The sequence below is a fragment of the Pan troglodytes genome, chromosome 5 (assembly GCF_028858775.2).
Source record: "Pan troglodytes isolate AG18354 chromosome 5, NHGRI_mPanTro3-v2.0_pri, whole genome shotgun sequence".
In the NCBI taxonomy this organism is placed as follows: Eukaryota; Metazoa; Chordata; class Mammalia; order Primates; family Hominidae; genus Pan; species Pan troglodytes.
The window spans coordinates 43,506,280-43,534,113 of NC_072403.2; the positions used below are offsets into that span (position 1 = coordinate 43,506,280).

General features: G+C 52.3%; 1 protein-coding gene across 3 annotated transcripts in view; it reads right to left on the reverse strand.

Annotated features, from left to right (window-relative positions):
- Positions 1-2,872: 2,872 nt before the first annotated feature.
- MDGA1 (MAM domain containing glycosylphosphatidylinositol anchor 1) overlaps positions 2,873-27,834 on the reverse strand; it is a 67,690-nt gene continuing 42,728 nt past the window's right edge. Inside the window, exons 5-17 of one of the 3 annotated variants that reach the window (XM_054685753.2) lie at positions 27,486-27,618; positions 26,960-27,229; positions 24,694-25,023; positions 22,793-23,089; positions 21,666-21,950; positions 19,854-20,005; positions 18,879-19,056; positions 18,614-18,637; positions 17,181-17,333; positions 16,571-16,705; positions 11,306-11,436; positions 10,974-11,082; positions 2,873-5,161 (exon numbers count right to left, since the gene is read on the reverse strand). In XM_054685753.2, coding sequence (XP_054541728.1) covers positions 5,013-5,161; positions 10,974-11,082; positions 11,306-11,436; positions 16,571-16,705; positions 17,181-17,333; positions 18,614-18,637; positions 18,879-19,056; positions 19,854-20,005; positions 21,666-21,950; positions 22,793-23,089; positions 24,694-25,023; positions 26,960-27,229; positions 27,486-27,618 — 2,346 coding nt within the window. In that variant the 3' untranslated portion in view covers positions 2,873-5,012. The other 2 variants (XM_527378.7, XM_009451177.5) reach the window with 2 other exon arrangements.

Below are 27,834 nucleotides of genomic sequence, written 5' to 3' on the forward strand. Positions count from 1 at the left end.
CCTCCATCTCTACATGGCCTCTTCAGAACCCACCTGCTGCCTCCAGCACCTCTTTCTGGACTAGCTCCAGGAAAAAGTCAGCCCTGGGTGCTGCCAAGGGGAGCTCCATTCTTTCTGGCAGTCCCCCATCACCCAGCCCCCACTCAGGACCTCCCAAACTTCATCTGAAAGACTTGTAGTTTTCATTTTTCTTCCCTTAGGGTTTTTCCCCCTAATGAACACATGGTGCTTGGGTGATACTACTTTCGAAACATGTTTTTAAGATATAAAGGTAGCTATGGAAAGCTCACCAGGTGGTCGGTTAAGAGACCAGCTGCTGGTCCCAGCTCTAGCCTTTGCAGCTGTGTGACCGTAGGCAAATTCCTCCTCCTCTCTAAGCCTCAGTTTTCCCACCTGTAACGTGGGCATTATTGACATCTTCTCAGGGATAGCATGAGGGTAAAAGGAGAAATCAGTGTAAACTTGGAAGGGCTGTGCACATGGGAGGGATTATTCTTTTATTTTTAAATGTATATTTGGGTTTAGTAACTAGTAGTCCAGTATATTGATCCTCAGATGACTGATTCTTCCCTCTCTCTCCTGGTTTTGGGGGGGGGTTCCAGGGACCTGGGATTCTTGAGTCAAAAGAAGGAGAGGGTGAAAGGGAGGCCTTAGATAGAGTGATAGAACACAGGAGTTCTGGCTCTCCAGGTCCTCTTTCCCACTCCTTCCCTCGCTCTATGCCTCAGTTTCCCCTCCTGGGCCCTGAGTCTGGGTGAGGACAAGAGAGGCTGAGGAGGAAGGTGAGGAGTTGGGCAGGCAGAGGAGCTGTAGTTTTTATACTTTCTTGGGCCCTTCCCACTCTGACTGCAGCAACCACTGACCCTGGGCATCTCAATTAGCCACTTGCTTCATAATTCATCATATGGTCAAGGCTGCCGCAGGCTTACATGTGTGGGCATGTACATACACTCACATGTGTGCAAGCATACATGCACACTCATGCACACACAGTCGCACACACTGCATGGGCATCAGATATAACACTAAATGTTAGTGTTTGTTGCTGGAGGTCATGTTCTTCTCTTTGGAATTTCTGTTATTGAAAGCTTGGCTCGACATCCCCTCTGCCTTGCCCCTGGTAAACTCAACCCAATTCTTCCCCCTCGCCTCCCCCATTGCACGAGCATTTTTATTTGAATAAATCAGCAGGAAAAGATTTCAAGTTCAAAGCCCTTTCCCAGACTCTGTGATGTACAGTTATAAAAATAATGCTAAGAACAGAAAGTGACCTTTATTTCTAATCTATAGTCCTTGATGACTTCTGGCTTTTATTTTCTCGAGAAAATAGATTTTTTCCCCTGGTTATTAAAAAAAATATATGTTCATGTAAAAATATTCAGACAATACAGAAAGCCTAAAGATGTGAGTCAGAAGCATCTGAAATTTCACTGCTGAGATAACTACTATTCACATTCCAGTGAATAGTCTTTCAGACAAAAGAAAATGCATATGCTCATATATACACAGATGTTATTACATAAAAAAGATAGTAACAGGCATGCGCTTTCTAATCTGCCATTCTCTCTCGACAATATATTATGGACATCTTTAAATGGCAGCACAGACTCCCACTGTGTGGACGTTCGGCACTCTCAGCCTCTCTGAGTCATGTTTTACTCTATTTCTCACCGCCTCTCAGATGAGAGTGAACTGGCGGGTGGTTCTGGGGGAACGGCATGGGGGGGAGAGGGACTCTGCTTATGGAGGGTGGCGTATATAGATGGAATGAGGACTCACAGAGTGCTGAGTCTACTCTGCTGAACTGTGGCTGGCCCCAGGGGACCTGAGAAAAATGGGCAATTCAAAACATCTTTAGAGAAGGCCAAACAGCTAACAAGACAGGGCGATGGATGCGGTGGTGGGATTTGCATTCGGGGGCCCTGCCAAGTGGACCTCAGAACAGGAAACACGCTGGGCACGCATGGCCAGGAAAGATGAATTTGGGAGCAGGGGTTCAAGAAGCAGTATGGAAGGATGCCTCCACCCAGGTTTGGGGTGACTTCAAGGAGGAGAGTTTCGACTTTTTTCTTGTATTTATTTATACCCAACCCTTTTCTGAAAAGGTGTTATAGTAGCTTTCAATAAAGGACATGCAAAAAGCTAGAAATAGAAAAGCAGGAACAGGGACGGTCTCCATCTGAAGCAGAGGACTGGAGCCCGAGCCTCACAGGGAAAGGCCTTGCTTCTCCCAGCCCCTGGGGAAGAGCTGGTGGGAAAAGCAGAGTGATCTCCAAGGAGAGGAAGAAGAGGAGGGACTCTGGCTGATGTGAACGCACATCGCACCAGAAGTCAAAAACCTAGATCTCCCTCTGGGTTCTTCCTCTCCTGAATTTTCTGAGCTAGGGCAACCACATCACCTTTCTGAGCCTCACTTTGCTCATCTGTGATATGAAAATAAAAATATTAGAGTCCTGGCTGGGTGCGGTGGCCCACGCCTGTAATCCCAACACTTTGGGAGGCTGAGGCGGGTGGATCACTTGAGGCCAGGAGTTTGAGACCAGCCTGGCCAACATGGTGAAAACCCACCTCTACTAAAAATACAGAAATTAGCTGGGTATGGTGGCACATGCCTATAATCCCAGCTACTTGGGAGGCTGAGGCATGAGAATCACTTGAACCTGGGAGGTGGGGGTTTCAGTGAGCCAAGATTGTGTCATTGCAATCCAGCCTGGGTGACAGAGTGAGACCTTGTCTTAAAAAATAAATAAAAATAAGCTAAGTAAATTGACTATGTTCTTTAACAATATATATGTCAAAGTCCTGATAACACAGGACTCGGTTGCTGTAAGTTACCTGATCTACCTGTACAGTTTGCAATGGGACCTGCCCTTGGACAGGGCCACTTGGAGGACTTTCATGGTACATACACTGCATTACTGTGCCCCTGGGAATGAATGGTCACTAGAGGAGGGGAGAAAGAGGGAAGATGCAAGGAGGTGTGTTTTCGGTGCCTGCCAGCCTCCTGCCCCTCCTAAGTGGGACCACCCACAAGCTGCCTAGAAATGGCAGCCCCCAGGTAGCCTTGTTTCATGTCCATGACCCCTTCCTCCAGCCCAGCTGGTTGGATCAGGGTGGCATCTGACTCAAGGGCAGCCAACCCACAGGTTGCCCAATGATGTATGTGTGGCTAGATCTGAAATGGGGGCCTGTCCAATCAGCCCATTATCCTGAGCGGCTGAGTCAGTGAATGCTGGCAGCTGCTATCGGAAGGCCATGAAGGAGAGTTGAGCTGGAGAGGTCATGATGCCTGGAAAGGTGAAGTTATGAGGAAGCAGACACCATGACTCAGGAGAGGAACTGCGTGGACAAAAAGCAGCAGATGCTGGGGAGTGACTGAGTCATTCCAGGGTGGTCATCTATTGCTGTTGTCAAAAACTACTCCCAACCGCAGGGGCTTAAAACAACTATTTTATTATATCCCATGACGATGGGTCAGGAATTTGGACAGAGCTTGGCCGAGCAATTCAGGTGGCAGTTAGGCTGGTCTGGAAGGTCTGAGGCAGCTGCACTCCCATATCTTCTGGTGCTTTGGTGGAGATGGCTGGAAGGCTGGACTCAGCTGGGATGGTCAGCCAGAGCCCCTCCAGCATGGCGGTCTCAGAGCAACTCAGAGGACATCCTAGGTGGCAGTTCAGGGCTTCCAGAGAGAACGTTCCAAGAGGCCTGAGCTGAAGCTCCAAGGCGTCTTCAACTCAGCATGTCACATTCTATTGCACAAACAAGGCACTAAGAGCAACCCAGATTCAAGAGGAAGGGAATTAGACTCTGCCTCTCTACAGGAAGGATAACATGGGATTTGCAGCCATCTTTATTCTACCACAGGTAGAATATAGAAGCACCAGAAGAATACAGAAGCACCAGAAACTCCTGCAGATGATGATCCTAGAGCTACCTTGAATCCAAAATGCCCATCTGGTTCAGGAAAACCATCCCTGTTGCAACTCCTGTTTGGATTTCTGAGTGCCCATCCCCCTCACTGTGTTTGTCCTCACAATAATGCACCTGTACTTGAGTGAGCTTGACCGGATTTCTCTTCCTGTGCTCAGGGAGCCAACCTACAGCAGTGGTGAGTCCCTTAGACCCTTTCTCTTCCATTAGAAAAGAAAGGCCAGGTGTGCCAGCAAGAAGTTACCCAACATGAGAGCCAATAAAACTTAGGTGGTATGGAGAGGGAGCCCTTGGTCTTGCAATCTGAGCTTCAGTTTCCCCATCTGGAACATTGAAGTGAAACTACCCAATCGACCTACCTGAATCATTGTAACCAAGTAACCTGAAAGACACTTCCTGTCATTTGCCTGATATGATGTAGTCCATATCATGACATCCACACCCTTCATTTGGGGTCACTTTGCAAATGCTCATCACTGCCTATCCCCATGACCTTGGCAAGCCCATCTCACCTATAATATATGAGTAGATGTTTGAAATAAGTGACCTTTAAGGACCTCCTAGCTCTGAAATTCTAGAATTCTGAGAGGTCTGGGGTAAAGGGAAAGGTTGGCATAACTTGATCTTAGGGCAAGGATGCAGCTAGCTGGTGGTGAATAAGGGAGGCAGCCCCAAGTAGGGTGCAGGGTGGGGTCTATAGGGCCAGAATAGAGATTAAGAGGGAAGGGACTCCAAGCGTGTAGGAGGGATGGTAGGGTTGGGTGCCGAGAAGGGAAAATGGCATTTCAACCACCATACCAACTTTATTCCTCCTCCTTTGCCCTTACTCCCCTTCCTTGAGCCTTCTAAGTTTTTGGGCCCTGTTGGCCTTTGCATATTCTGTTCCCTCTGCTCAGAAGCCTCTCCCAACCCCAACAGGCTAACTCCAATCATTCTGTCTCTCCTAAATGTCTCTTAGAGAAGTCTTCCCCGAAGCCCCAACCCAAATAAGAACTCTCTTCTTACCTTCTTTCATAGCACCAATTTCCCTTCCCAGCCCTCACTGTACACATCATTATATATGTCTTGGTGTCATTATTAGCTTACTGTCCATCTCTCCCATTAAACAGGGGCTTCCACAAAGGCAGTGTTTGGTTGGTATTTGCTGAATGAACAAATGCACGAGGACACAAGTTCACTGGGAGCAGACCAGGATGCAGGTCCTCACTGTCCAGGCCACAGAGCAGGATCCCTGTCGACAGGTGCCAAAGAGAAGAAAGGCTGCCCCCAGGGAGCTGAGAGGAGCCCTCCAGTGCCCCGGCCCCCACCCTGGCCCACTCTGTCCTGCCAACACACACTGCTGACGCTGAGCGCTAGAACACTGCAGCTTTATTGATAGAACAACCGCGTCCGCACTAGAGGTTACATTTGGGGGCTTGGAGGTGAAAGAGAGGCAAATGGGGAACAGAGGCTGGGGTGGAGACAGACAGCAAGGCAAAGGGGTGAGGATGGGGTCGTGTGACTAAAAAAACAACCCCAATACATTTCACCCATTAATAAGGGGGTCTCCTGTTGTGCTTTTACCTTGGTGGTGGGGTGGGCTGGGGTGGTCAGACATGTGGGCCTGGGCATGAGGAGTTTTGGCTTTTCTCCCAAGTCTTTGAGGCCTCAGGGCTGGCGCAGCCCCTTCCCTCCCTGCCCCTTCTCCTGGGCTGGGGATAAAGGCCTTGGTGAGCTGGCTACTCTGGGGCAGGAAGAATGCATGGAGACCTAGAGGGCCACCAGAGTTGGGCTGAGATGGTGATTATGTGGGTGGCTGGGAGGATGGTGGGAGGGGGCTAGGAAGGAGGGCATTCCTATCCTAGGAGGGTCCCTGGGAAATGAGTGCAGGCAACAAGAGGGCAAGGGGTGGGGTGGGCAGATGCCATCCCTCTGGACCTCGCCTGTACAATGGGGGCACCAGCTTAGATGCTCCCTAAGGTCCCTTCTAGTTATAAGGGTCAAGGGATCCCCAGGAAAGAGTGGTCCTTCTGCCCCAACACACACACACACACACAAACACATGCACACTCCACACATCACACACATTCTCAGACACACACGCACAGCACTGACTCAATAGAGAGGCGGGTGCTTCCCGGCCTTTGGAAGCATGGAGGACTCCGCTGAACCCTGAACCCAACCTCAGCCAGTGGCTCTGCAGGGACTCTCCAGAGCAGAGGAAAGACCTTGGGAATACTCCCCAGCCCCTCAAGCTGCCCAGCGAGAAAAAACACAAGGATTCTGCACGCCCCATCCATGACCCTCCTGGTCTTTGGGGAAACCAAGAGGATGAGCACATGAGAACATGCTGACCTTCACTCCTAGCCCAAGCTCTTGTGAAGTCACAGGGGAGAGGAGGGGAAACAGGGTCTCTTCTGTCTGGGGGCCTGGGAGAAGGGCAGCAGCTGCAGACACTGTGGTGGGAGGGTGGCCACCTCTGTGTGGCACCCAGGCCTGCCATGGGGAAGAAGGGTCTGCAGCCTGGGATGAGAGGCCAGAATTTGGAGCCGAAGGCAGGATCCCAGCAACATCTATAACATCCCCACCGGCACCCTGGAGACAGGAGTGTTAGCCAATCTCCCTGCAGTTGTTTGGCAGGAGACCTCAGGGGCAGTGACAAGTGGTATGACACCCCCAGGGCTGTAGCACTTGGCTCTCCCAAGACTGGCTCTACTCAAACTAGCTGTGTGACCTTGGGCCACTCCCCTTCCCCATTCTGGGCTTCAGCTTCTTCATCTGCACGAGGGGATTGAACTTTTGAGGTCCATCCTCACTCTGACAGCCTGAGCCAGGGGCTTTCCCAGAGCACAGGGAAAAGGAGAATGAATGAGAAAGAGGTGTCAGGCCCATCTCTGAGAGGCAGGGGTGGAAGGAGCATTCCAGGAGGAGGGGGCTTGGTCTTCAGGCTTCACTCAGCACCCTAGGAGCCTGTCTGTGCTCCCAAGGGCAGGATAGGCCAGCTGAGACTTCCATAAGCTGCTATACAGCACCTGGCCCCCGGAGTCCTTTTCACCAACCTGAAGGGGACAAGGGATGGAAGGGCCCCAGCACCCTGAGGGCTGACCCTGAACACCCCGTTTTAAGGCCACAAAATGCCTCAGTCACCCTGACCCAGAGGGCGAGGCTGCCACTGGGGAGATGTGCTGGATCCAGCCAGCCTGGTCTCCCCTGGCGGGGGTCACTCATGGGCCACCCATCAACACACAGACACTGACACACCACGGCGCACAAAGACACACAGCATGAGCAACACTGATACAGAGATGCTGGCTCACAGGCACACACAGACACAGACACTGACAAGTCACGTGGTGATACACAAAGACACTCATTCCTGCTGAGGAACACACAAACACACAGAGACCAGCACATGCCTAGACATTCACAGTGCCCACTGGCATACACTGACACCCACATCCCCCACCCACCTGCTGGCACACACAGACATACACATCAGCCTCACCCATTCACACGTGGGGACCTCAGCATTTCAGCAGACACACTTTGTCAATCCCAGGTCAAGCCATCCTCAAGGCAGGGCTGTCTGCACCCACTGAGACCTCCAGCAGCATCCCCCCATCCCCCCTCCACCTTGTGCCCTTCTTCCATAAAGACCAGGAACCTGGGGGCCACATGTATACAGTTCAGCTCAGCCAACATGTACTGAGCACCTTTACTGTCCGCTCTATGGATCCTGAGGGGAACAAGGGAGACAAGTCCCCCCTGTCGGAGCAGCCAGGGTTGCGGGGCAAATGGATTGGAAGGTCCTCTGAGGGAAGCAGGCACAGGGTGCCTTGGGAACCCCAAAGAGGGAGCACTTGGGGCTATTCATCTCTGGTGCTCCAATGCCTACCCCAGCGAGGGCACAGAGGAAGCACCCAGGTGGTGCCAGGCCAGTGGTTCCTGCTGTCAGGAGAACCCAAGGAGCTTTTCAACATTTCTGATGTCCGACTGTGCTCCAGTCCAATTAACTCAGAACCTCTGAGGTGGGAACCAAGCAGCAATGCTTTTTAAAGGACTCTGGTGGTTCTATTCTGCAGGCAAGGCCAGGAACCACTGATTACAGAATCCATTCCACCGGGCAATGGAGTGGTTTCCACACCAGGCTCACTTGTGCTGGGCACGAGCGGGAGGTGGCGGAGGTGGAGGGAGGACTTGGAAGGCTCAGAGGAGGAGCTCACAGTCTAGTTGGGGCAACGGACTCTGCACAGATGGGACAGTTAAGGAACAATACCCGACAGATGCGATGGAAGTGTATGCTGAGAACCTGGAGCCACTCATTTCAGACAGAGGCCTTGACTGGGCCAGGAAGGCAGCCGTGCTGATTGGGCATCAGAAGGCCCCGCTGCATCCTGGCCCGGCCACCCACCAGCTGTTGGTGATAATGATCACACAGGCCTGGCAGGGGGAGATGGGCAGCCTTTGCCTCGGTTCCCTGCCTGCCTCCTGGCGCTGCAGTGCTGCCCGAGTTCCAGGCCTCTTCTCTGCAGCTGTCCCCACCAAATGCTCCAGAAGGAGCCCTGTGATGCTCCTCACCAAAGGTGCTTGCATTCAATAAGGTCTTCTGTAAGCTCTCTGTCATCCATAGGGGATGAAAGGTGGAATTTCAGGCCATCGCAGGCAGCTTGAGACTACAGAACAGGGCTGGACAGAGTCTATTCAGCCAGCACCCTACAAGCGAACACATCACTCAGGAAGGTGGACACACACGCTAACGTACACGGACATTCACAGAAACGAATGGGTCTCAATCCAGTCTCACAGGCAGATATGTGAGATTGCACACACAGACCTGTGTTTGCACACACTCCTGCCCAACAATGTACCCACGGTGGTACCTAGACACAGACGGGCACAAACACATACACACATATGCACGCATGCATAAAGACTCATTCTAGAAGGGGCTGGGCCTTCTCTCTCCCATGGATGGCTAGGTGGGGGCTCAGGTGATGTCAAGGAGGAAAGATCTAGATCCCATCATGTCAACCTCAGGTGCCTAACCCAGGACCCAAGGACAGGGATCCCTTTCACAGCTCCCAGAGAGTGAGGGGACTGGCACCTGCTCCCTCCACCAATCCTAGCTCTATAAGCCCCTCCTCCTTCACTGCCCCTGGGTGGAGAAGGGAACTTTCAACTAGACAGTACTTTTTGGCATTTTGCCCTGTACACACCCTCCTATCCAGGGCACCCTTTCATGCCAAGTAAATAAGAAATGAAGGCCCCTCTCCACTTCCAAATTCATTGTCTGATATGGGGGCACCAAATCACAGAAGCAGGACGTCTCTTCTGCCTTTTTCGAAGTCAAGCCTCACCCCAGAAAATGGGCTGGCCACCACTCCCCCAGCTCCTCTGAGACCCAGCTGGAGGCTGAGGCTAGGAGGGAACCGTGTTCTCAGGAGTCCCACTGCTTGTAGGGTGGAGTGGGGAAGTTATCAGTCTTCAGACTGCCCAGGCCCAAGACCCTGTGCTGGGTCCCTTCAAAGGGTGCACACTGAGGAGGGAAATATGGTGTCCCAGAAATAGGTCAGGGAATCTGGGGTGACCTATGGTCTCCACCATCCAGTGCTCACTCTGGACAGAGTCGTGTGCAGCAGGTGCCCTACCTTCCTTGTCTCCTGGACGTGGGACAGTCACAGAGCTCGCAAAGTCCCACCTGTTCCTCCTCTGATCCCTGCCTCTCCCATCTCAGGAGTCCCAGAGTCTGACCAAGGGAGGGGCTCCATGTCTGCCCCACTTCTGGCTCCCTTCTGGCAAAGCCACCAGGCTGGAGTTCGGCCTTGACTTAGGGGACAGGGTAAAGTCAGAAGCACACCACGAGTGCAGCGAGGACAAGGCCTATGTTGTGCCGAGGTCCCTGGGTTGGCGGATGCCATTCAGGCAAGTCCCCTGTCTTTGCAGTAAAGAAGGTGCTGGCAGGTCAGATAGAAACTTGTGCTTTAACATATCTCTGTGTGTGTGAGCATGAGTGTGTGCGTGTGTGCATGTGGAACAGCTGTCTCCAGGGCCTCAGTGCCTGGCCTCTGTCCTTGTTCTCTGCTCATCCTTGCAGCCAATGCAGGCCCCCTCCCTGGCGGGCCGGCCCTGCCCCTGGGCACCCCAGCTGGCGGGGGTCAGTCTTTGGTACAATGTGGACACTTTGGCGTGCCGGGGGCAAGGTTGGGGGGGTGGCCACACAGCTCTCATCATCTCTGCAACGCCAAGAGGAAGATGGCCATGGGCCCCCACAGCTGTGGGCTGGACTGGCAGGGGGCTCCACTGCCCGGCATCACCACCACTGCAACAGGGGAGAAAGAGGAGACAGGCTAGGGCTCTGGTCAGCTCTGGCAGGGGCAGGAAGTGGCAGGCAGGTCGGCACTGTTACTCTGCCCACCTCTTTGGAGGGCCTGAGGGTGGGCACTGGCCTCAGCGCACACAGACAAACTCACCGCACAGACATGAGGTGGCGTGGGGTGGGGTGGGGGTTAGCTCAGCCTGCCAGGGTTCACATTCATTAAGACTTGGAACAATTTACTTGACCTCAGTGGGCCTCAGTTTCCTCACCTGTAAAATGGGTCCAATGGTGTGTACTACCCCAAAGGACTGTTGTGAGGATTAACTGTTGTGAGGTAAGTGAAACATGCATATACAAGTTTGTGTGCCTTGCCTGGTACAGAGTAATTGCTCAGTAAGTAGGAGCTGTTAGTATTGGAAACCTCTGGCCCTGGAAGGCACACGTTCACCTCTGGAGCCAGAGGTATGCACAGATGTATTCAGACACAGGCACAGGAGGCGCTCTGATACCGTGAACAGGTCAGTATGCTCATCACGAGGGTAGGGGCCAGGCTTCTCATTGTTTACACAAGTACACAGCCTGAGTGAGGGTGGGGCACACCTTCACACAGTCAGAGCCACATGATTCCCATCACTCAGACATTCTGAACCCCTATTCAGACCCAAACACCCTCCCTCAACAGACAGGAACCCCCACCACGCACAGCTCCCTCCAGATTCAGCTCCCCCACCTCCTTCCCGTCTTGCACCTTTATTGGGATCCGTCTGCTTCCGGGGACACTCCCCCTTCTTCAGTGTGACGTCATCTATGGCAATATCCCCCAGGTAGCCCGGGCCTCGAACCCCCTCAAAAATAATCTGGGGTGGGGTCAGAAAGCAAGGAGCAAGGGTTGAGGAGGTTCTGCTGGGTACCAGAGTGCTCCCCCGACCCCACCTTTCCCCTTAATCTACCTGGAAGTTCCCCCTAACCTGACTCTTTCCATCCTTAGCCCCCAGGAAGAAGGACAAGGTTTTCCTAAGTGTTTCCTGGCCACAGCAACCACCGAAGCCGGGGAGGGTCCTCTGGGCCCTACGGACTCACCTGGAAGGGCCCACTGGGGCTGATGGGCACATGGGCCTGCTGCCACACATTGCCCTTATTGCCACTGAGGGACCAGGCGTGCGTGTCCAGAGCCCCTTTGTTCCGGGACCGCACCAGGAGGTTGAGGGAGCCTGCGGTGGGTGTGAAGACAGTGGGCAGTGAGATCTGGCCAGGGCACCCTCACCTTTCCACATTTACCAAGCCCTCTTCTCCCACCATAGCCTGCAGCCCTGTCCCTGTTGACAGGACCTCCTCCCCATGCCCAGCTGGGTGCAATGTCCCATTCCTGCAGGGACACCCTCAGTGTGGGAAAGAGAAGACTTCAGCAGGATTTCATTTCATCAGGATGACTTGCAAATTTTCTTTCATTTCTTTCCTGCCCTGCTAATCAGCTAATCTCCCCAACCCCAAACACACACATGCACACACACCCTACCCTTCCCCTTTAGGCAAGGGAGCTGTCCCAGGGCAGTGGGACCTCTGTCTGGGCACACAGCAGGGTTTCCAAAGAAAACAGTGTGTCCCTGTTGGCAGTACATGACTTGTGGTGGGAGATGAAGGGGTTTTAAAATGTTTAATACCCAGTTGGCAAGAGGAGTATGTTGGGTCCAGTAAGGCCCAGTAAGGTCCAGTAATACCCAGTTGGCAAGAGGAGTATGTTGGGTCCAGAAGGCCAGAGAGGACAGTCTGTGTGACTGTCCGTGCTCTGCATTCCCCATGGGGTGGAATAAACACCAGCAAGTGAAAGCTTGCAGGAGGCAGATTTGTACTGCATCTAAGGAAGACCCTGGATGTATCGGATTTGCCCAGCAAAAGAGTGGGCTGTCTTGGGGGAGCATCCTGTCCCTGGACAGGACTATCCAGCAGGGGTGCTGTGGAGGGGACCCCTGTCTCCAATCATGTTACCCCCCTGCTCAGTCTCCTTTGAGGCTTCCCATCGCTGTCCTTCTCCTGGCCTTCCACACCTGATCTGGGCGCTGTCAGCTTCTCTGATCTCATTTGCTGCCACTCGGGTCTAGCAAACTGGTATCCTTGCTTTTCTTTCAACACTTGAGGGCCAGTTCCTGCCTTAGTGCCTTTGCTTGTGATGTTGCCCCTGCCTGGAACATTCTTCCCTCCCTCAAGGAAGTCCCTGACCACCCCATGTAAAATAGCTCTCTGTTCTTTTTTCTGCATTATTTTCTTTATAAGGCTTGGCACCAGTAGACTGTAAGCTCTTCAAGGACAGGGGCCTTTGTCTTGTTCTAGTGTCCTAGAACAGTGCCTGGCATATAATGGTGCTCAATTAGTTAAGTGAATGAATAGATGGATGAATGAATGAATGATAGGATTTGGTCTTCATGAACCCTGAGGTCCTTCCAACTCTGAGATTCTATGAAAGTCCTTGATAAGAGTTATGGAAAATTCTTCATTCAGAATTTAATTATTGGAACTGATAGGAATTTGACACAGACCTTCCTGCAAGGAGTCAAATAGGGAAGGGAAGATGTGAATCCCAGGGACTGCCATACCGCAGAGCAGAGAGTGGTCTGGGCCTGGGGAGCTGTACGTTAAGGACTCAGAGTTCACAGGAAGGATAGAGGGCTCCCAGCTCAAACCTAGGAAGACTTCTGGAGGAGGTGGTGTTTTTGACAGCCCTTGAGGAGTGGGAAGGATTTGGCCAGGGGAATGTGGTAAGAGGGCATGTTAAGCAGAGGGAACAGGCTGAGCAAAAGCCCAGAGGCTGGAAAGCTGGAGTCTATCCAGGCACTAGCATACAGTTCTGCTTGGCTTTAGATGTGGCAAGACAGATACGGAGGAGTGTAGTGAGCAAAGCTCATTCTTTTTTTGGGGGGGGGCCGGTGCGGGGACAGGGTCTTGGTGGTACAATCATGGCTCACTGCAACCTCAAACTTCTGGGCTCAATAATCCTCCCACCTCAGCCTCCCAAGTAGCTAGGACCGTAGGCACGCACCACCACACCTGGCTAATTTTTAAAGTTTTTTAGTAGAGATGGGGTCTCGCTATGTTGCCCAGGCTGGTCTAGAACTCCTGGCCTCCAAAAGCACTGGGATGACAGGCGTGAGCCACTGAGCCTGAACAGGCCCTTTTCAAAAGGAAGGTTGGGGGTCCTGGATGTCCTCTGTAAAGGGATGTCAGGAAGCCCCTGAGCAGGGGGGTCATTGGAGCTGATGGGGTGCTGAGGGGAGGGGACGGTGAAAAAGCAGCCTTCCCCATCAGGGTCCTTGGGGCAGGGCAGTGGAGGAGGAAGGAATGGTATGGGAATTGAGGCTAGATCCCCGGGGAATGGGGACAGGGGGCATATCTCCAGGAGGGAGAAGAGAGAGCCGTTCCTTTGGGGCTGGTGAGGATCCTGGAAGACACTGGGGCTTGGGCCCTGTGAAAGCCAGGGTGAGTACTTCCTGTTCTACTGGGTGCTGGCGCAGCCTCTCAAGGTCCCACCCCTGCTGGCGAAGGTGCCTCCACATGCCGGGAAACTTCAATGTGCTCCTCTGCCTGGCTTTGCCATGGGGGACAGGGTGTTTGTTGCTATCCTAGTTCCTCTTCCCTCCTCCCCTCCCACTCTGCCTGGCAGCTCTGGGCACCAGCTGTCCCCAGACCTTGTGTCTTGCTGGCTCTCCTTGGTCCAAGCCAACTCCTTTCATCCCAGGCAGGTAACATTTGGTGGCTCTCTCCCACCAGGGGGTCTGTCTATCTGGTGTCACAGATGGTACAGCTTTGTCTATGGGAAGTGCCATGGAAATGCCAGCCAACGGGCACCATCTAAGATTGATTCCCCTTCCCTCAGAGCCAGGTATCTCATATCACTGCGGGCTGGAGGTGAGCTGGAAGGGACAGGGAGGGAGCATTGGTGTTGCCTGGGCACTCTTAGCCAAGTTCTGGTCACCTCCTTCTCCTCCAGCACCCCTCAGTTACCCCAGAATTCCAGGTCCCTATGGCTGTGGGCAAATGGGCTGAGCACCCCCAGGCTAATGCCTCCAAAATCTCCCCTCTCGTTATCTTGACCAAGTTATGTAACACATGTGCTAATATCTTTCTTTAAACTCACTCACTTTTTTTTTCTTTTTTGAACTTTGTCATAAGCATCAGTATTAGAGAAATACTGAGTTTTAAGGGCTAGCTTTATTCACCACATAAAACATACCCAGTGCTAAAATTAGGAAAGACGGGAGTAAACCCAAATGAATTGGTTGTCCTACCTGGGGAAGCCAAATGGAAATGAGAGGACTCGGCAGGGTGGTGGAGTCCTGGTCATCCACCCTCACCTACCCCAGAAGAAGCTTCTTATGAAGTCCAGACCCAGCCACGGGCAAAATGATCTGTGCAAATGGTTTGGGAGCCCCAGTGGATGCAGAATCTTCTATCTCACTCCATTCTTGTTCATCAGTTCAGCTTGACCCATCACCCTAGCTGTGGAAACTTCTCCATGATGAGCCTTTATATCTACATTTGCTTAAAGTCACTCCCGCTACCATTACGGCTGAGGAAAACAATGAAGATGCTTTCTGTGGACTGACAAGGAATAATCACCAAGATGATGTACAATTCAGAGGGAAAAAGCAAGTATAGGATGGTATGTGTAAAATGGAGGAAATAGATTTTATATATGTATATATATATATGTACTGGTTTTTTATTTTTATTTTTTATTTTTTGAGACGGAGTCTTACTCTGTCACTCAGGCTGGAGTGCAGTGGCGTGATCTCGGCTCACGGCAACCTCCACCTCCTGGGTTCAAGCAATTCTCCCTACCTCAGCCTCCTTACAGGCACCTGCCATCACATGAGCCTGGCTAAATTTTGTATTTTTAGTAGAGATGAGGTTTCGCCATGTTAGCCAGGCTGGTCTCGAACTCTTGATCTCAGGTGTCCCGCCCGCCTCGGCCTCCCAAAGTGCTGGGATTACAGGCGTGAGCCACCTCACCCGGCCACATGTACTGGTTTCTATTGGATAAAGTATCTCTGAAAATTTGCCCTAAAATCTAGTCTATTGATCACCTTTGGCGGATCAACTGGGATGGGAGGGCATCTGCATTATGTGCCCTTTTGTACCTTTTGGCCTTTGTGAAATGTATTACCTTTCCTATAAACAAGTAAACAAACAAAAACAATTTTTAAAAAATCATGATGTCCTCAGCAGAGTCTTCCATGACCATGCTGCGGGGTCAGGCAGGTCTCCCTGTTACCACCAGTCTCAGCCCCTGTCCTTCCACTGCCACAGGGGTCACTAACTCCTAGCTGGTAGCATGAGTTGTTTAATACCTGTCTCTCCCACTTGCCTGTAAATGCCAAGAGGATGGGGAACTCGTCCACCTCGTTCACTACAGCACCTGATACCTGGAACTGGGCAGGAGCTCTGGAAGTGATGGCTAACACTGGTTATGTGACGCTCCTACCAGTACCGTTGCCTGCCAAAGGGCACTCCTTATGTTCACTCCCTCACTTGGGAAGCAGGACTTCCTCTCACTGCCCACAAAGCAGCACCCTTCCGATCTCATGTTTAGGGCTTGGAGAAGTCACACAGATCTAGCTTACTGTGTGGTCTTGGAAAAATGCTTGACGTCTCTGAGTTGGATGGTAACACTTCCCTCAGCTGGTGGCTGTGAGGGTTAATGCAATCAAGGATGCGGCGCACCCAGGACATCACCTGGCAGTCACTCCATATTTGCATCCTCTTAGTTGTCTTCTCCATCCCCTCCACTTCCATCTCATCCTGCTGGAGTCTTTTCTTTTTCCTTTTTTTTTTGAAATGGAGTTTTGCTCTTGCTGCCCAGGATGGAGTGCAATGGTACAATCTCAGCTCACTGCAACCTTCACCACCTGGGTTCAAGTGATTCTCCTGCCTCAGCCTCCCAAGTAGCTGGGATTACAGGCACCCACCACCACACCCAGCTAATTTTATATTTTTAGTAGAGACGGGGTTTCACCGTGTTGGCCAGGCTTGTCTTGAACTCCTGACCTCAGGTGATCCGCCTGCCTTGGCCTCCCAAAGGGTTGGGATTACAGGCGTGAGCCACCATGTCCGTCCCCTGCTGGGGTCTTCTATCTGCAGGCTCAGGACTCCCTGATCATCTCAAAACCTCGGACAAGCTGGCTTTCAACTCCTCTTGCCAATTCTCTGTGCAGACCCATCCAAGGACCTCTCATTTAGCCAAGTGGGGAAGCTGAGGCCTCACATGGGCCAGCCCATGTCCTCCTGTGGACCCCACTCCCCTCCCATCCTCCAGCACACACTTGGTGGAGACTACCTGGCCCCCCAACTCACCGATGTGTTTCCCGTACATGTGGTAGAAGAAGGAGACACAGTAGAACTTGGCGCTGGCATTGTAGAGGGGACTCACTAACCTTGCACGGTCCCCCAGCTCCCGAGGCCTCGATGTCTCGATGAACATGTAGTAGCCTGTGGGGAATGGGGAGATGCGCCAACAGCGCCCAAGACAGCCGGGCCTCTTCCTACCTGATTCCCTCTCTGCTTAAGCCTCTGCGGGCTGAATCTGAAGTGCCTCGCCCCACGCATCCTGCCTCGCCCCACGCATCCTGCCTCACCCCACGCATCCTGCCTCACAGCACAGGAGTCTGGTCAGTGCTCATGGGTCCTTGGCTCTACTGTAATTCCTCTTCCTCTTGATCCTCTATCAGGACAGAGCTGCATCTCCCTCAGACTGGGGCTCCCTGAGGATGGGGCTGTGTCTCACCTCAGACCAGGGCTCCCTGAAATTGAGGCTGTGTCTCCCCTCAGACCAGAGCTCCCTGAGAACAGGGCCGCGTCTCCCTCAGACTGGGGCCGTCTCCCTTCATCCCCAGTCTGGGGTGCCCCAGGCCTAGACACCCCCCTGAAGCAATCCTCCATTTCTGGCAGCAGGCCAGGTCCTCACCCTCAGGGGTGCCACTTATGTCAGTGGGGGGACCAGTGTTGGGGGAGCGTTTGGGGTTCTGGGTGAGGGCATTCTGCCGCGTCCAGTCAAAGTTGTCTGTCAGGTCCTGGGTATAGCCACAGATCTTTTCATCCTCAAAGTGGCAGGTGTTGTCTGCATTTTAAGGGGTGAATGAGACAAAGAGTCAGCCTCTTCAGTCCCTGAGGCCCAGCCTCGCCCCTTTCACCCCCTAGAGGCAGCTCCCATGCATCCAAGCAAGGCACCCAGGATTCCGGGCTTCAAAAGACCAGGCATGGGGCCCATAACAAATTTCTTGCCATAACAAGACTTCTTAACCCTTTTTGTGCCCTAGGCCCTTCTGGCAACTAGTGAAGCCTAAGGATAATCTCAGAATAATGATTTTAGACACATAAAATGAAATGTGTAGGATTATAAAGAAAATCAATTATATCGAAATACAGTTGTCAAAATATTTTTCAATTTGTAATAAAATCATAAGTAGGCTTCTTTATTATCTAATTAAATCACAAGATCTAGTGTTAGGTCTAGTAACTACTATAGTTTTGAAATACAAATGGATATAAACGATATTTAGAGATATCTGGAACAACTGTAAGGTAAGGTGAGAAAACAGGATTTCTACTGCTGACAAAATCACAGGTCCTGATTTTACTACTGTGGTTTGGGTCCTCCATTCATCATTGAAGGGGATGTTAAATTTCTGCTAGAAGACATGGAAAATAAAGAAATAATTGAGGCCGGCATGGTGCCTCACACCTGTAATCCCAGCACTTTGGGAGGCCGAGGCGGGTGGATCACCTGAGGTCAGGAGTTCAAGACCAGCCTGGGCAACATGGTGAAACCCCATCTCTATTAAAAACACAAAAATCAGCCAGGTGCGGTGGCACATGCCTGTAATCCCAGCTACTTGGGAGGCTGAGGCAGGAGAATCACTTGAACCCGGGAGGCAGAGGTTGCAGTGAGCCGAGACTGTGCTACTACCCTCCAGCCTGGACAACAGAGTGAGACTCCATCTCAAAAGAAAAAAAAGAAATTAATTGTATGCCTTTCCATGTTCCTAGACTGCCTGAATTCTATACATAGATTCTTTGGAGGTCCATGGGTCACAGACTAAGAACCCCTGACTCAGGCAACAAGGGGTGTAGATGAGCCCAGCCTCTCCTTTTTGCTTTTGGGACAGTAAGCCTCTCCCCACCTGCCTGGCCTTTAAACCCCAGAATAAATCCCAGATATAAACATCTCCAGCCCAACCCTGCTTCTCCTTCTAGCCTCTGGCCCTACCCCATGGAAACACAGGGGGAATTCATTTTCTCTCTGACTATCTCAAGGATAGCCTATCTCCTTTCTCTCACCAGGAGAGCCTTTGCGTCCCTAAAGGGAAGGGGAAGTCATGGGTGACTGGGGAGTCTCACCTGAAAGGTTCGGAGAGTTGATGGCTGAGAAAGCAAGCAGGGAAACCAAGTCAGAACTGAGGTATGGGGCTCTGCAGAGGATACCCTGCTTGGGACCAGAGGACAGGGTCCTCAGAGCCAGGACTGGGGGCCAGCGGATCTGGCCTGCAGTGACAAGGTAGTACACGGTGGGGAACCCCAAGCTTAGGAACCACATGAGGATGGTGAAAGGGGTCCCTGGCCATGAGATGGGCCCATCCTTCCTACCACCACCACTGTCACCTACGCTCTGTGTAGTGGATGATGCGGGAGGCCATGTCACCAGCCCCGAAGGTGGTATAGGGTGTGAGGCGGACCTCATAGCTGTGGGGCACACGGAGATCGGTCAGGATGTACTCCAGCAGCTGCCCCTTCTCCACACGCCGGACCGGGATGGCCTTGACCACCGCATTGTGCTGGTTCAACTGTTAAGTACAGAGAGTTCCCAGATGCCTAGGAAGTCAGGCCCTCAGTTTCCTCATCTGTGAGACAGGACAATCACCCCTTCCGTGCCCACCTCCCAGGGCTGTCTTCATAATAAAAATGATGACAGCAACACACTGAAACATTAATAAGTGTGGGGCACTGTTCTAAGTATATTGCCATTAGTAAGTCATTTAATCCTCAAAATCACAATCCTATGAGGCAAAAATCATAATTACCCCCATTTTACAGATAAGGAAACTGAGGCCAAAGAGAGTAGCCTGCTGTAGCTCACACAAAGCTGGGTTCTGGCCTAGGCGGTCTGCCCCTGAGCCACACTCTTACCCTCCCACCAATCACCTCTTGGGCTGAGCAGAAGCACATGGAATCAGACTGGGCACGAGAACAACAGAGAGACCCTGGCTTTGCATGGTGGAGACCCCCTGGATGAGACTGACCCTCCCCTCTCCCATACCCTTCTTAAGCTCTTGACCCAAGAGTTGATTCTATGTTCTGTGAGCAGTGCTGGCTCCCTCCCCCACGAACCCAGCAGACCCTTGCCTGCCCAATTCTCAGAGCTGTGCCTAGAGTCTGGCTCCAGAAGGGACAGATCCCTAGAACCTCCGATCTCTTGCTGCTATGTCCAAAACTTTTCTCCCTGCCCCTGAAGAATTGCCTCTAAAAGGGTCAACATGTCTAAGCCCCATCTCCGACCCTTCCTCTGGCCTTGATGAGCATTTCCAGGGTCAGCCACACCACACTCCACCTGCCCCCAGGCCCCCGCTCCCCCTTGGCCCACCTGGCGGATGCTGAGTCTGTAGTTGAGCACAGGGTCGACAGCGTCGGGCTCCCTCTGAGTCCACTGCAGCACGTAGGAGTAGTTCTTGGACAGCTTGTGGCTGCGGGTGGGGTTGGGGGTGTCGAAGTAAAACTCCGGGCTGTAGGCTTTGGCTAAGAGGGCGGGGAGGGGGGCATTGGGCCGTGGAGGGTGCGGGGGAGACACAAAGAGAGGAGGTGTGGGAAAGGGAAACAAGAGGATGAGGTGGAAAACAGAGAGGGGACGGAGAAACAAAGAGAAAGGGAATATTGTGAGGTGGGGAATGTTGGGAGAAGAGGGGATTGGGGGAAATGAGGATGGGATAGGAGGGAAAGTGGGAGATGGAGACAGGGAGATTGGAAATTCCAAGGGGTGATATTGGTGAGAAGAGAAAGGCAGGCCGAGAAAAAAACAGAGTAAAGAGAAATTTAGGAAGACACAGAAAAGGGATATGAGGGAAGATGGGGAAAGAGATTGGGGGAAAGACACAAAGAAGAGTCAGGGATATTGGGAGGAAAGAAAGAGAAGGGAGAGGAGGGGAATAGAGAGAGGAGTGGGGAGACAGGGAAAGTGTGGGAGAACAGGGGAGAAGGGAAGGAGGTGGGAAATGTCACAGGGGCCTCTGGCTGGCAGGGCTGGGTGGAGGGGAGTGGGGAGAGGGCCAGTGACCTGCCGTCCTATCCCCCTGCTGTTGAGTGAGGGATTCAAACAGAAGCTGAAGGGCCAGTCAGTCAGTTGGGTGCTGCTGGGAAAGCTGTGTATGCCATTGAATGGGGGACAGACATCCCCAGGCTCTGCTCCAGGGGCGCTGCCACCAGCTTTTGCAGGGAGGCGGCTCTCCTCACATGGAGGAAGACCATCAGCAACCCAGGCAGCCCCTCTTGTTCCCCTAGGCCTCCCTCACCACCACCTCCACCCCTTTCTGACCCACCCATTGCCACCTGCAGCCCCTGACAGCCCACCTGAGAATGCCTCGAAGAGCTGGGGCTGAGAGGGGTTTCTGGGCACCGAAGGGCCTGCACCTCTAGGGTGCCAGCTCAGGAAACGTGTGCTGTCTGGCCCAGTGCCCCACAACAACGTTCCAGAGAAGCTGCTGAGGGGCGTCTTCTCTCCTCTAAACTACACCTCAGGCTCCCGAAGGGTTCCCCATCTGTAGCCTCAGGAGTCAAGGACGAGCGGGGAGGGGCTGAGATGGGGCTGTGGCCTGGGCTTGAGGGGCTCTAACGCTGGTGGAAGCGGGGCTGGAAGGGATGCTGCCTGCTGCTGGAACGGCTGGAAGCTGGGATTGGACCGAGCTGAAAGGGGTGGAGCCTACCCCTTACGCAGGCGGAGCCCAGACGTGGCTTGGATGGATTTCGAAGGGGTCTAGGCCTGGTTTGGGTGCTGGTAGAGAGGCGAAGCCTAGGCCTGTGGGAAGGCTATGTTTGAAAGCGGCGCGGTTGTCACACGCCCAGGAAGCGGGCTGAGCTGTAATGGGCGGGGCTTAGGACTGGTAAAGGCATAGGCGGGCCTTGGAAGGCGAAGGCCTCAACCTCAAGGGAAGGTGTGAGTGGAGGGGCGTGGCCCGCACCTGGAGGGCGGGGCTGGGAGGCCCAGGTTGGGATCCGAGTGGCACGGGGCGGGGCCTGGCCTTGGCGTGGGCGGGTCTTGGAAAGGCCGGGGCTAAGCCTGGAGTAGGTGGGCATCAAGGGGGCCAGCGGGCCCACCCAGGCAAAGAATCACTCGGGCTGGGATTGGGGCAGAGCCTGGCCCCTGGTGGGCGTGGTAGGTGGGCGGGACCCACTGGACGCTCACCGGAGACCTGGAAGAGGCAGGCAGCCGAGCCCACATCGTTGGAGACGCTGCACTCGTAGCTGCCGCTGCTGTCGCGAGTTACGGCGTCGAGGCGCAGCTCCGCGTGATCCGGCGCCTCGGCGGCGGCGGGAACAACAGGCGGCGGCGGCAGCAGCTGCCCTTTGAAACGCCACACAGCCGAGGCGATGCGCTGGGGGCTGCCTCGCAGCAGCGAGCAGCGCAGGAGCACGGGCCGGCCCAGCGCCTGGCGCACGTCCTGGGAACTGGGCTCCACCTCCGGCGGGACTGGGGGCGGGAGCGGCGGTCAGCGGGGCCTCTCCCCAGCGAGTGGGGCCTGAGGAGTGGCCCGTGGGGAGGCAATGCGCTCGCCTCTACTGCCGTGAGCCCCCGCCAGGAAAAATCCCAGGGCGGATGCACACTCGCAACACATCCCTCCAATGGCCACGATCTTACCTCCCAACCTGCAGATACCCACTCCCTCCTGGCCATTCTCTCCAGCCATGCTTCCCAGACCCGGCCTCCAGTCACGCCCTAAGTGGGCCCCTCGCCCCACGCCCACCCCAAGCAATGAAATGCAGGATAACGCAGGGGTTTCGCGCATAATCTCTAAAGCTAGATGGGCTGGGTTCAAATCCCAGCCCTGACTCTGTGAGACTTTAGGCAAGTTACTCAACCTCTCCGTGTCTCGGGTTCCCTGTTTGTAAAAATGGGGGAATAACAGAATTTATTATAGGGCTGTGGGGGGTTAAATGAGTTAGTGCATTAAAACTCTTAGAACAGTGTTTGGCACATGGTGGTAATTTTCATCATCTTGTTATCAGACAGTGTTTCCCTTGAGTGTCCTTCCTCCTCCTTCAAAATCCCATTTCCACCTGGCAAAATCAAGTAATTTTTTTTTTGTTCACCGGGTCCCTGAAAATGAAGATGGGAGATACTTGATGAAATGGAGCAAAGAACACAGACCTCCGTGTCCTACAGCATGGGGGTGTCAAGGAGCATTAGGGGTATCAGGAGTAGCTGGTGGGGTTTGGTTGGACTGGGGTGGGTGAGAGGATGAAGAGGGGACAGGCCGGCTGGGAGCCAGAAGGAAAGCTGGGAAGGTAGTCCGGGTGGCATGGTGGACTCACACTGCACGTTCAGCTGCACCTGGGCCTCACGGGGGCGCACGTTGAAGCCATTATAGCGGGCCGTCTGGCAGCGGTAGGTCCCGCTCATGTCTCGGCTCACTCGCTCCAGCCGCAGCTTCCCGTCCGGAGTCTCCTCCAGGGGCAGCCCCGAGGGCAGCAGTGCAGCCTCCTTGTCCACGCGGGACCAGAGCACTGGCGGCCGCGGCTTGCCCCGCACCTCGCATTGCAGCTCGGCAGGCGATCCCTCGCGCACGGTCACCACGGCCCTACCCTTGGGCACACTGATGGTGGGCGGCACTGCGGGGGTGATGGTGATCGGCGGAGAGGTAGGAGCGGAGTTAGAGCTCCCCACTGGGCTCTGCCTTCTGGCTCCTGCTTACCTCCCCCTAGGGGCAAGCCTCTCTCTCCCATCCCAGACTTCCCACTGGTCCCCCAGTATTTCCAAAGCAGAACTCACTTTTCCAAATCCTCTCCATCTCCTGGGTCTCCACCTCAGTGTCTCCCAACTCAAAAAGAGACCTGAAGTCAGCCTGGCCTATATTCCTTCTACCCCAGCACTAGTAAGTACTAGGGATTCCACCTCTTAAACATTTCTAAATATATCCATTCTTGGTCCTTCTGTCCTACTCCGGGCCCTGGCCTATTTAAAGACTTCATCTTCTCTTGCCCTAGTGTGTTATCACAGGCTGCTAGTCTGTCCTACAACATCCTTGCCCTTTCGTCCTAAGTAATAGGATACCTAGTTTTCAGCAGGGCTTATAGCCACCCAGAAAAAAGAGTACATCTCCCAGCCTGCATTATCGTTAGCTACAGCCACGTGACTAAATTCTCGCCAGTGGGATACTAAGGAAAATGAGGGCGTTTAAAAGAAGCTGTACCCCTCTTCTCCTTCCTGCAGAAAAGAATGCAGAATAATGGCTGCAGCTAGAACTGCCATCATGGCAACGTGGCACATGCTAAGGATGATGGAAGAGCAAGCCAGGTGGAGCCTGGGGCCCTGAGGACTTGGTGGAGCAGAGCCCCTATACTAGCCCTGACTGCTCACCAGCACAGTTTTGCATGAAGAAAAAATACACATCTAGCTAGTTTAAGCCACTGTTAATTAGGGTTATTTCTGTTAATAACACTGTTAATTTCTTTTATTCACGGCAGAACTTAATTCAACCCAACACATTGCCCAATCAGAGGGTCTTTTGAAGACTTCCATGAGTCCCATTGCACATTACATCAAACAAATTAGGATGTACCCATGTTCCACATTAAATATAATTTAAATACAAAGTTCTTATTTGTAAATAGCTCTACAAGGCAAGCTGAGGTCCAGTGATCTTGTTAGTATAATATATACTCTATAAACATTTATGCATTTATTGGCTTGAATTGTGCAGTTGTTTCTTTGTATTTTGGAACCAATTAATATATTTTTCCGGGCCCTTAAGACACTTCCATGCCCTAGACATCAGGCCTATGAGCCAAATGGAGGAAACAGCCCTGGGTCCCTGCTCTGGCTCTAAGACATTCCAACTCCCAAGCCCTCTACACACCGTACAGGCTAAAGAGTAGTCTCTCCCTTTGAGGCTGCACTGCCCTCAGGGAACCCTTTCCAGGCTCTCATGTATCACAGTTTGCAATGATATATTTATTTGTGAGACTATCTGAAACGTGTTTGCCTTTCCTCCTAAGCTCTATGAGGGCAGAGCCTGTTTTGCCCACCGCTCTACCCCAGGACCTAGCACAGTGCCTGGCATATTAACAGGGACTCAATAAAAGCAAGTGGCATGAACAAATGGTGGCCTCCTCACTCTGGCTTCCCTTTCCCAAGCCGTTGCCTCCCCACTACCTCCTGTCTGTGGGCCTCTCCACCCCCCTCACATTTCTGCAGTGCCCCTCCAGCTGCCCACCTGTCTCAGAGGAGATGTTGACCTCGACGCTGAGGTCAGGCACGGGTGCCCCTGGGAAAGAAGCCATGCACAGGTAGGTGCCATAGTCACTGAAGTGCAGGTCAATGAGCTCTAGGCTGCTGGTGACTGCGGGCAGCTCAGGATCATTGCGGGTCACCAGCAGCCGCTTGGACATGCGTGCCGGCTTGCCATTCTTGAACCACTGGTAGGTCACCTTCTCCTGGGGCACTGCATCCACGTGGCACGATAGCTTCAGGTCCTGGCCCAGCTGGATGTTCTCACTCTCTTTGATCACGTCAGGAGTGATCTGGAATGTAGCGTTCTTCATGGCTGTGAGTGGATGGGGAGGGAAGGGTAGTTGGGGTTGGCCTGACTCCAGGGGTCCATGTCCCACCCCAACCCAGACCCAGCTTCTCCCCTCTAGCTGGCCTTTCTGGGGATAGGGGGCTACAACTCCCCCAGGTGAAACTATCACTTTTCTCTGCCTGGGAATTGTTTCATTTGTTCAGATGTGCTTTAACAGTTCAAAAAAGGTCACTGCAGAAAAGCAGGTTTGGTAATAACAGAATATACACTATGTGAGAGGCACTGTTCCAAGCACTTAACATGGATTTACTAGTTTAACCCATCCCAGAATCTCTGAAGGAGATGCTTTATTACCCCCATTTTACAAAGAAGGGAACTGAGGCTCAGACAGCTTAAGTAACTTGCCCAAAAAAGTAGCCAATCTTGAATTCAAACTCAGAGTCTGAGCTCTTGACCACTACAATGCTTTGTTTTTATCATTGTTTTAAACCTTAAATATGCAAAATACACATTTGGAAGCATGCACTAGAATATAATAGTGGTTCTATCTAGAGAGTGGAACTGAGGAGAATTGACAATTGAATTCTTACATTTCACTCTTTTGTGCTGTTTGACTCTTTGTAATAAGTGAGTATAATTTTTGTAATAGGAGACCAATACGATCACTTTACATGCAATTACATAAAAACACAGCATTTGGAAAGAAAAAGGTCTGGCCTCTTAAAAAAATGTGGATCATGTTTGAAATAAGCCAAGAGTTAAATCGAGTTTTTAATCAGGTACCCAACCTTCTGGACAGGACACTGGCACAACAGGCACAAGCCAGGTCTGCGCTGGGAAAGGCGGGCTCTACAGCCACCCTAAGAGGTGACCATAAGTATTTGATGTAAATTGAGATCTTACCAACCCAGGCTTAAAAGGCCAAATGGAATCAGGTGGAGAAAAATAATCTTCTGATGGGAAAAGTACCATCGAAGGAAAAAGTAGTCATTAGTCACAGTTTTTAACCTTCTTTCTTGCTCTGATTAAGTAAAAAGTCACAGAGAGCTAGTTTCTTTCTGTGAGGAGAGTCAGAAAGAAACTGACTGGTCAGTGAGAGATGAAGACAGTCCATGTAATCAGTGACTCTCAGTGGAGTTCGGCAGAAGCTGTACTTTATGTTCAAGTGCTAAAGAGCTGGAAACAAGCCTGGATCTTTAAAAAGAACAATCAAAACCAAACAGGGAGTGTATATTCAGGGCAATTTGAATCGATGCTCTCAGGTGGCCAAAATATATTTTAAAAAAAAGAAAAGAAAACAAACAAACAAAATCCCTAAAGCTGCACAAGCAGAAAAATTTAGTTTTCTCCTTAATTCAGAGTGTCAAAATCAAGATCATAGTGAGCAGTTAATTACTGAGGCTGAGGTTTAATAAGAAAAATGTTTATACTTCTTTAGACTGTGCTCAAAGTTTTGTATCATTTTTCATTTAGTAATTATCTTCAGTTTCACTTAAATACTTCCCTAATAAATATTTCCATATAGGGCATATGGAAATGTGTGTTATTTTCACTTAAATTCAGTTAATCACATAGAAACCACTGTACAGGGAGAAAGCCAGGAAATTACTCTTGAAGCCTAGAATGTCCCCATTTAGCTTTTGCAGCCTCAGTTTCCCAATCTTAAAAAAAAATGTAGGTAATCAATCCTAGCCCTTCCTACTTCTTGGATTGTTGAGGTTACATTTGGAAATGTAGATTGTCAACTGTCAATAAAGCTTTATACAAATTTTATTCCTTCTGCCATCTGCTGGCAGTTAGCTGAATTGCAGGGAAATCGAAGGGCGTGGAACATCCTCTGCATGACTCATCTACCAAGGAGAAGCAGACAGGCCCCTTTCCTAGTTCATTGGTAGCTCCCAAAGACCAGGGACCTTGTCTGCCTCACAACTTCCCTCCCACCCCTTCTGAGGCCACGTACATCGCACCAGCAGGTTGACAGTCTTCTTGGCAGGGTTGCCCACATTGTTGGTGGCTGTGCAGTTGTAGTAGCCAGAGTCCCGGGCCTGCACTGAAGGGATGCTGAGGGTGCCACCCTGGGCCAGAGCACCCAGGGGCAGTGGGCCAGGCCCATGGGACCACTGCAGCTGGGGGAGGGGATCACCGCCTGTCAGCAGACACTGCACCGTCACATTCTCCCCAGGGTTCACCACCAGAGTTTCGTTCACAGACAGCTTCAGGGCTGGTGGTGCTAAGAGGACAAGGAGGGGGGTCTTAAGGGACTGTGAGGCAGGGCTGGATGTTGGGGAGAGTAAGGGGCTAGGAAAACCATAGAGGCTGGAGATGCCCTCAGGGGAGATGAGAGGGGAGAAGACGGAGCAGGAAGAGGAGGGGAGGGGCCAGACATTAGTGGCAGTGTGCCTGGAGTCCCTGTGGGGTGGGGCACTATCTCCTGGTTGGGAGTTAGCTCAGGTAGGGAAGGAGTATGGGGAGGAAAATGCCTGTACCCGTGGTGTTGGTGAGCCGGAAGGTGATGGCCTTGTCTGGGATGCCGCACACGTTACGCACAGACACCTGGCAGGTGTAGCTGGCATAGTCCTGGGGCCGCAGGTTCTTCAGCTTCAGGACCTTGGTCTCCCCCTGGGCAGCAGTGGACCACTGGGGTAAGGTGCCTGCTTGAGTCTCCAGGGATCCCGCATACTCATTCACCCAGCACCAGAGCCTACCACAAATGCCTGTCTAATTCCCCTCTTCCCATCCCCAACCCCACCCTCACCATTTAGCCCCAGGGGTCCTGAGCCTGGGGTGGATGCTACACTCTCCATAGCCTTGGCAGTGCCTCATCATGGGATTCTC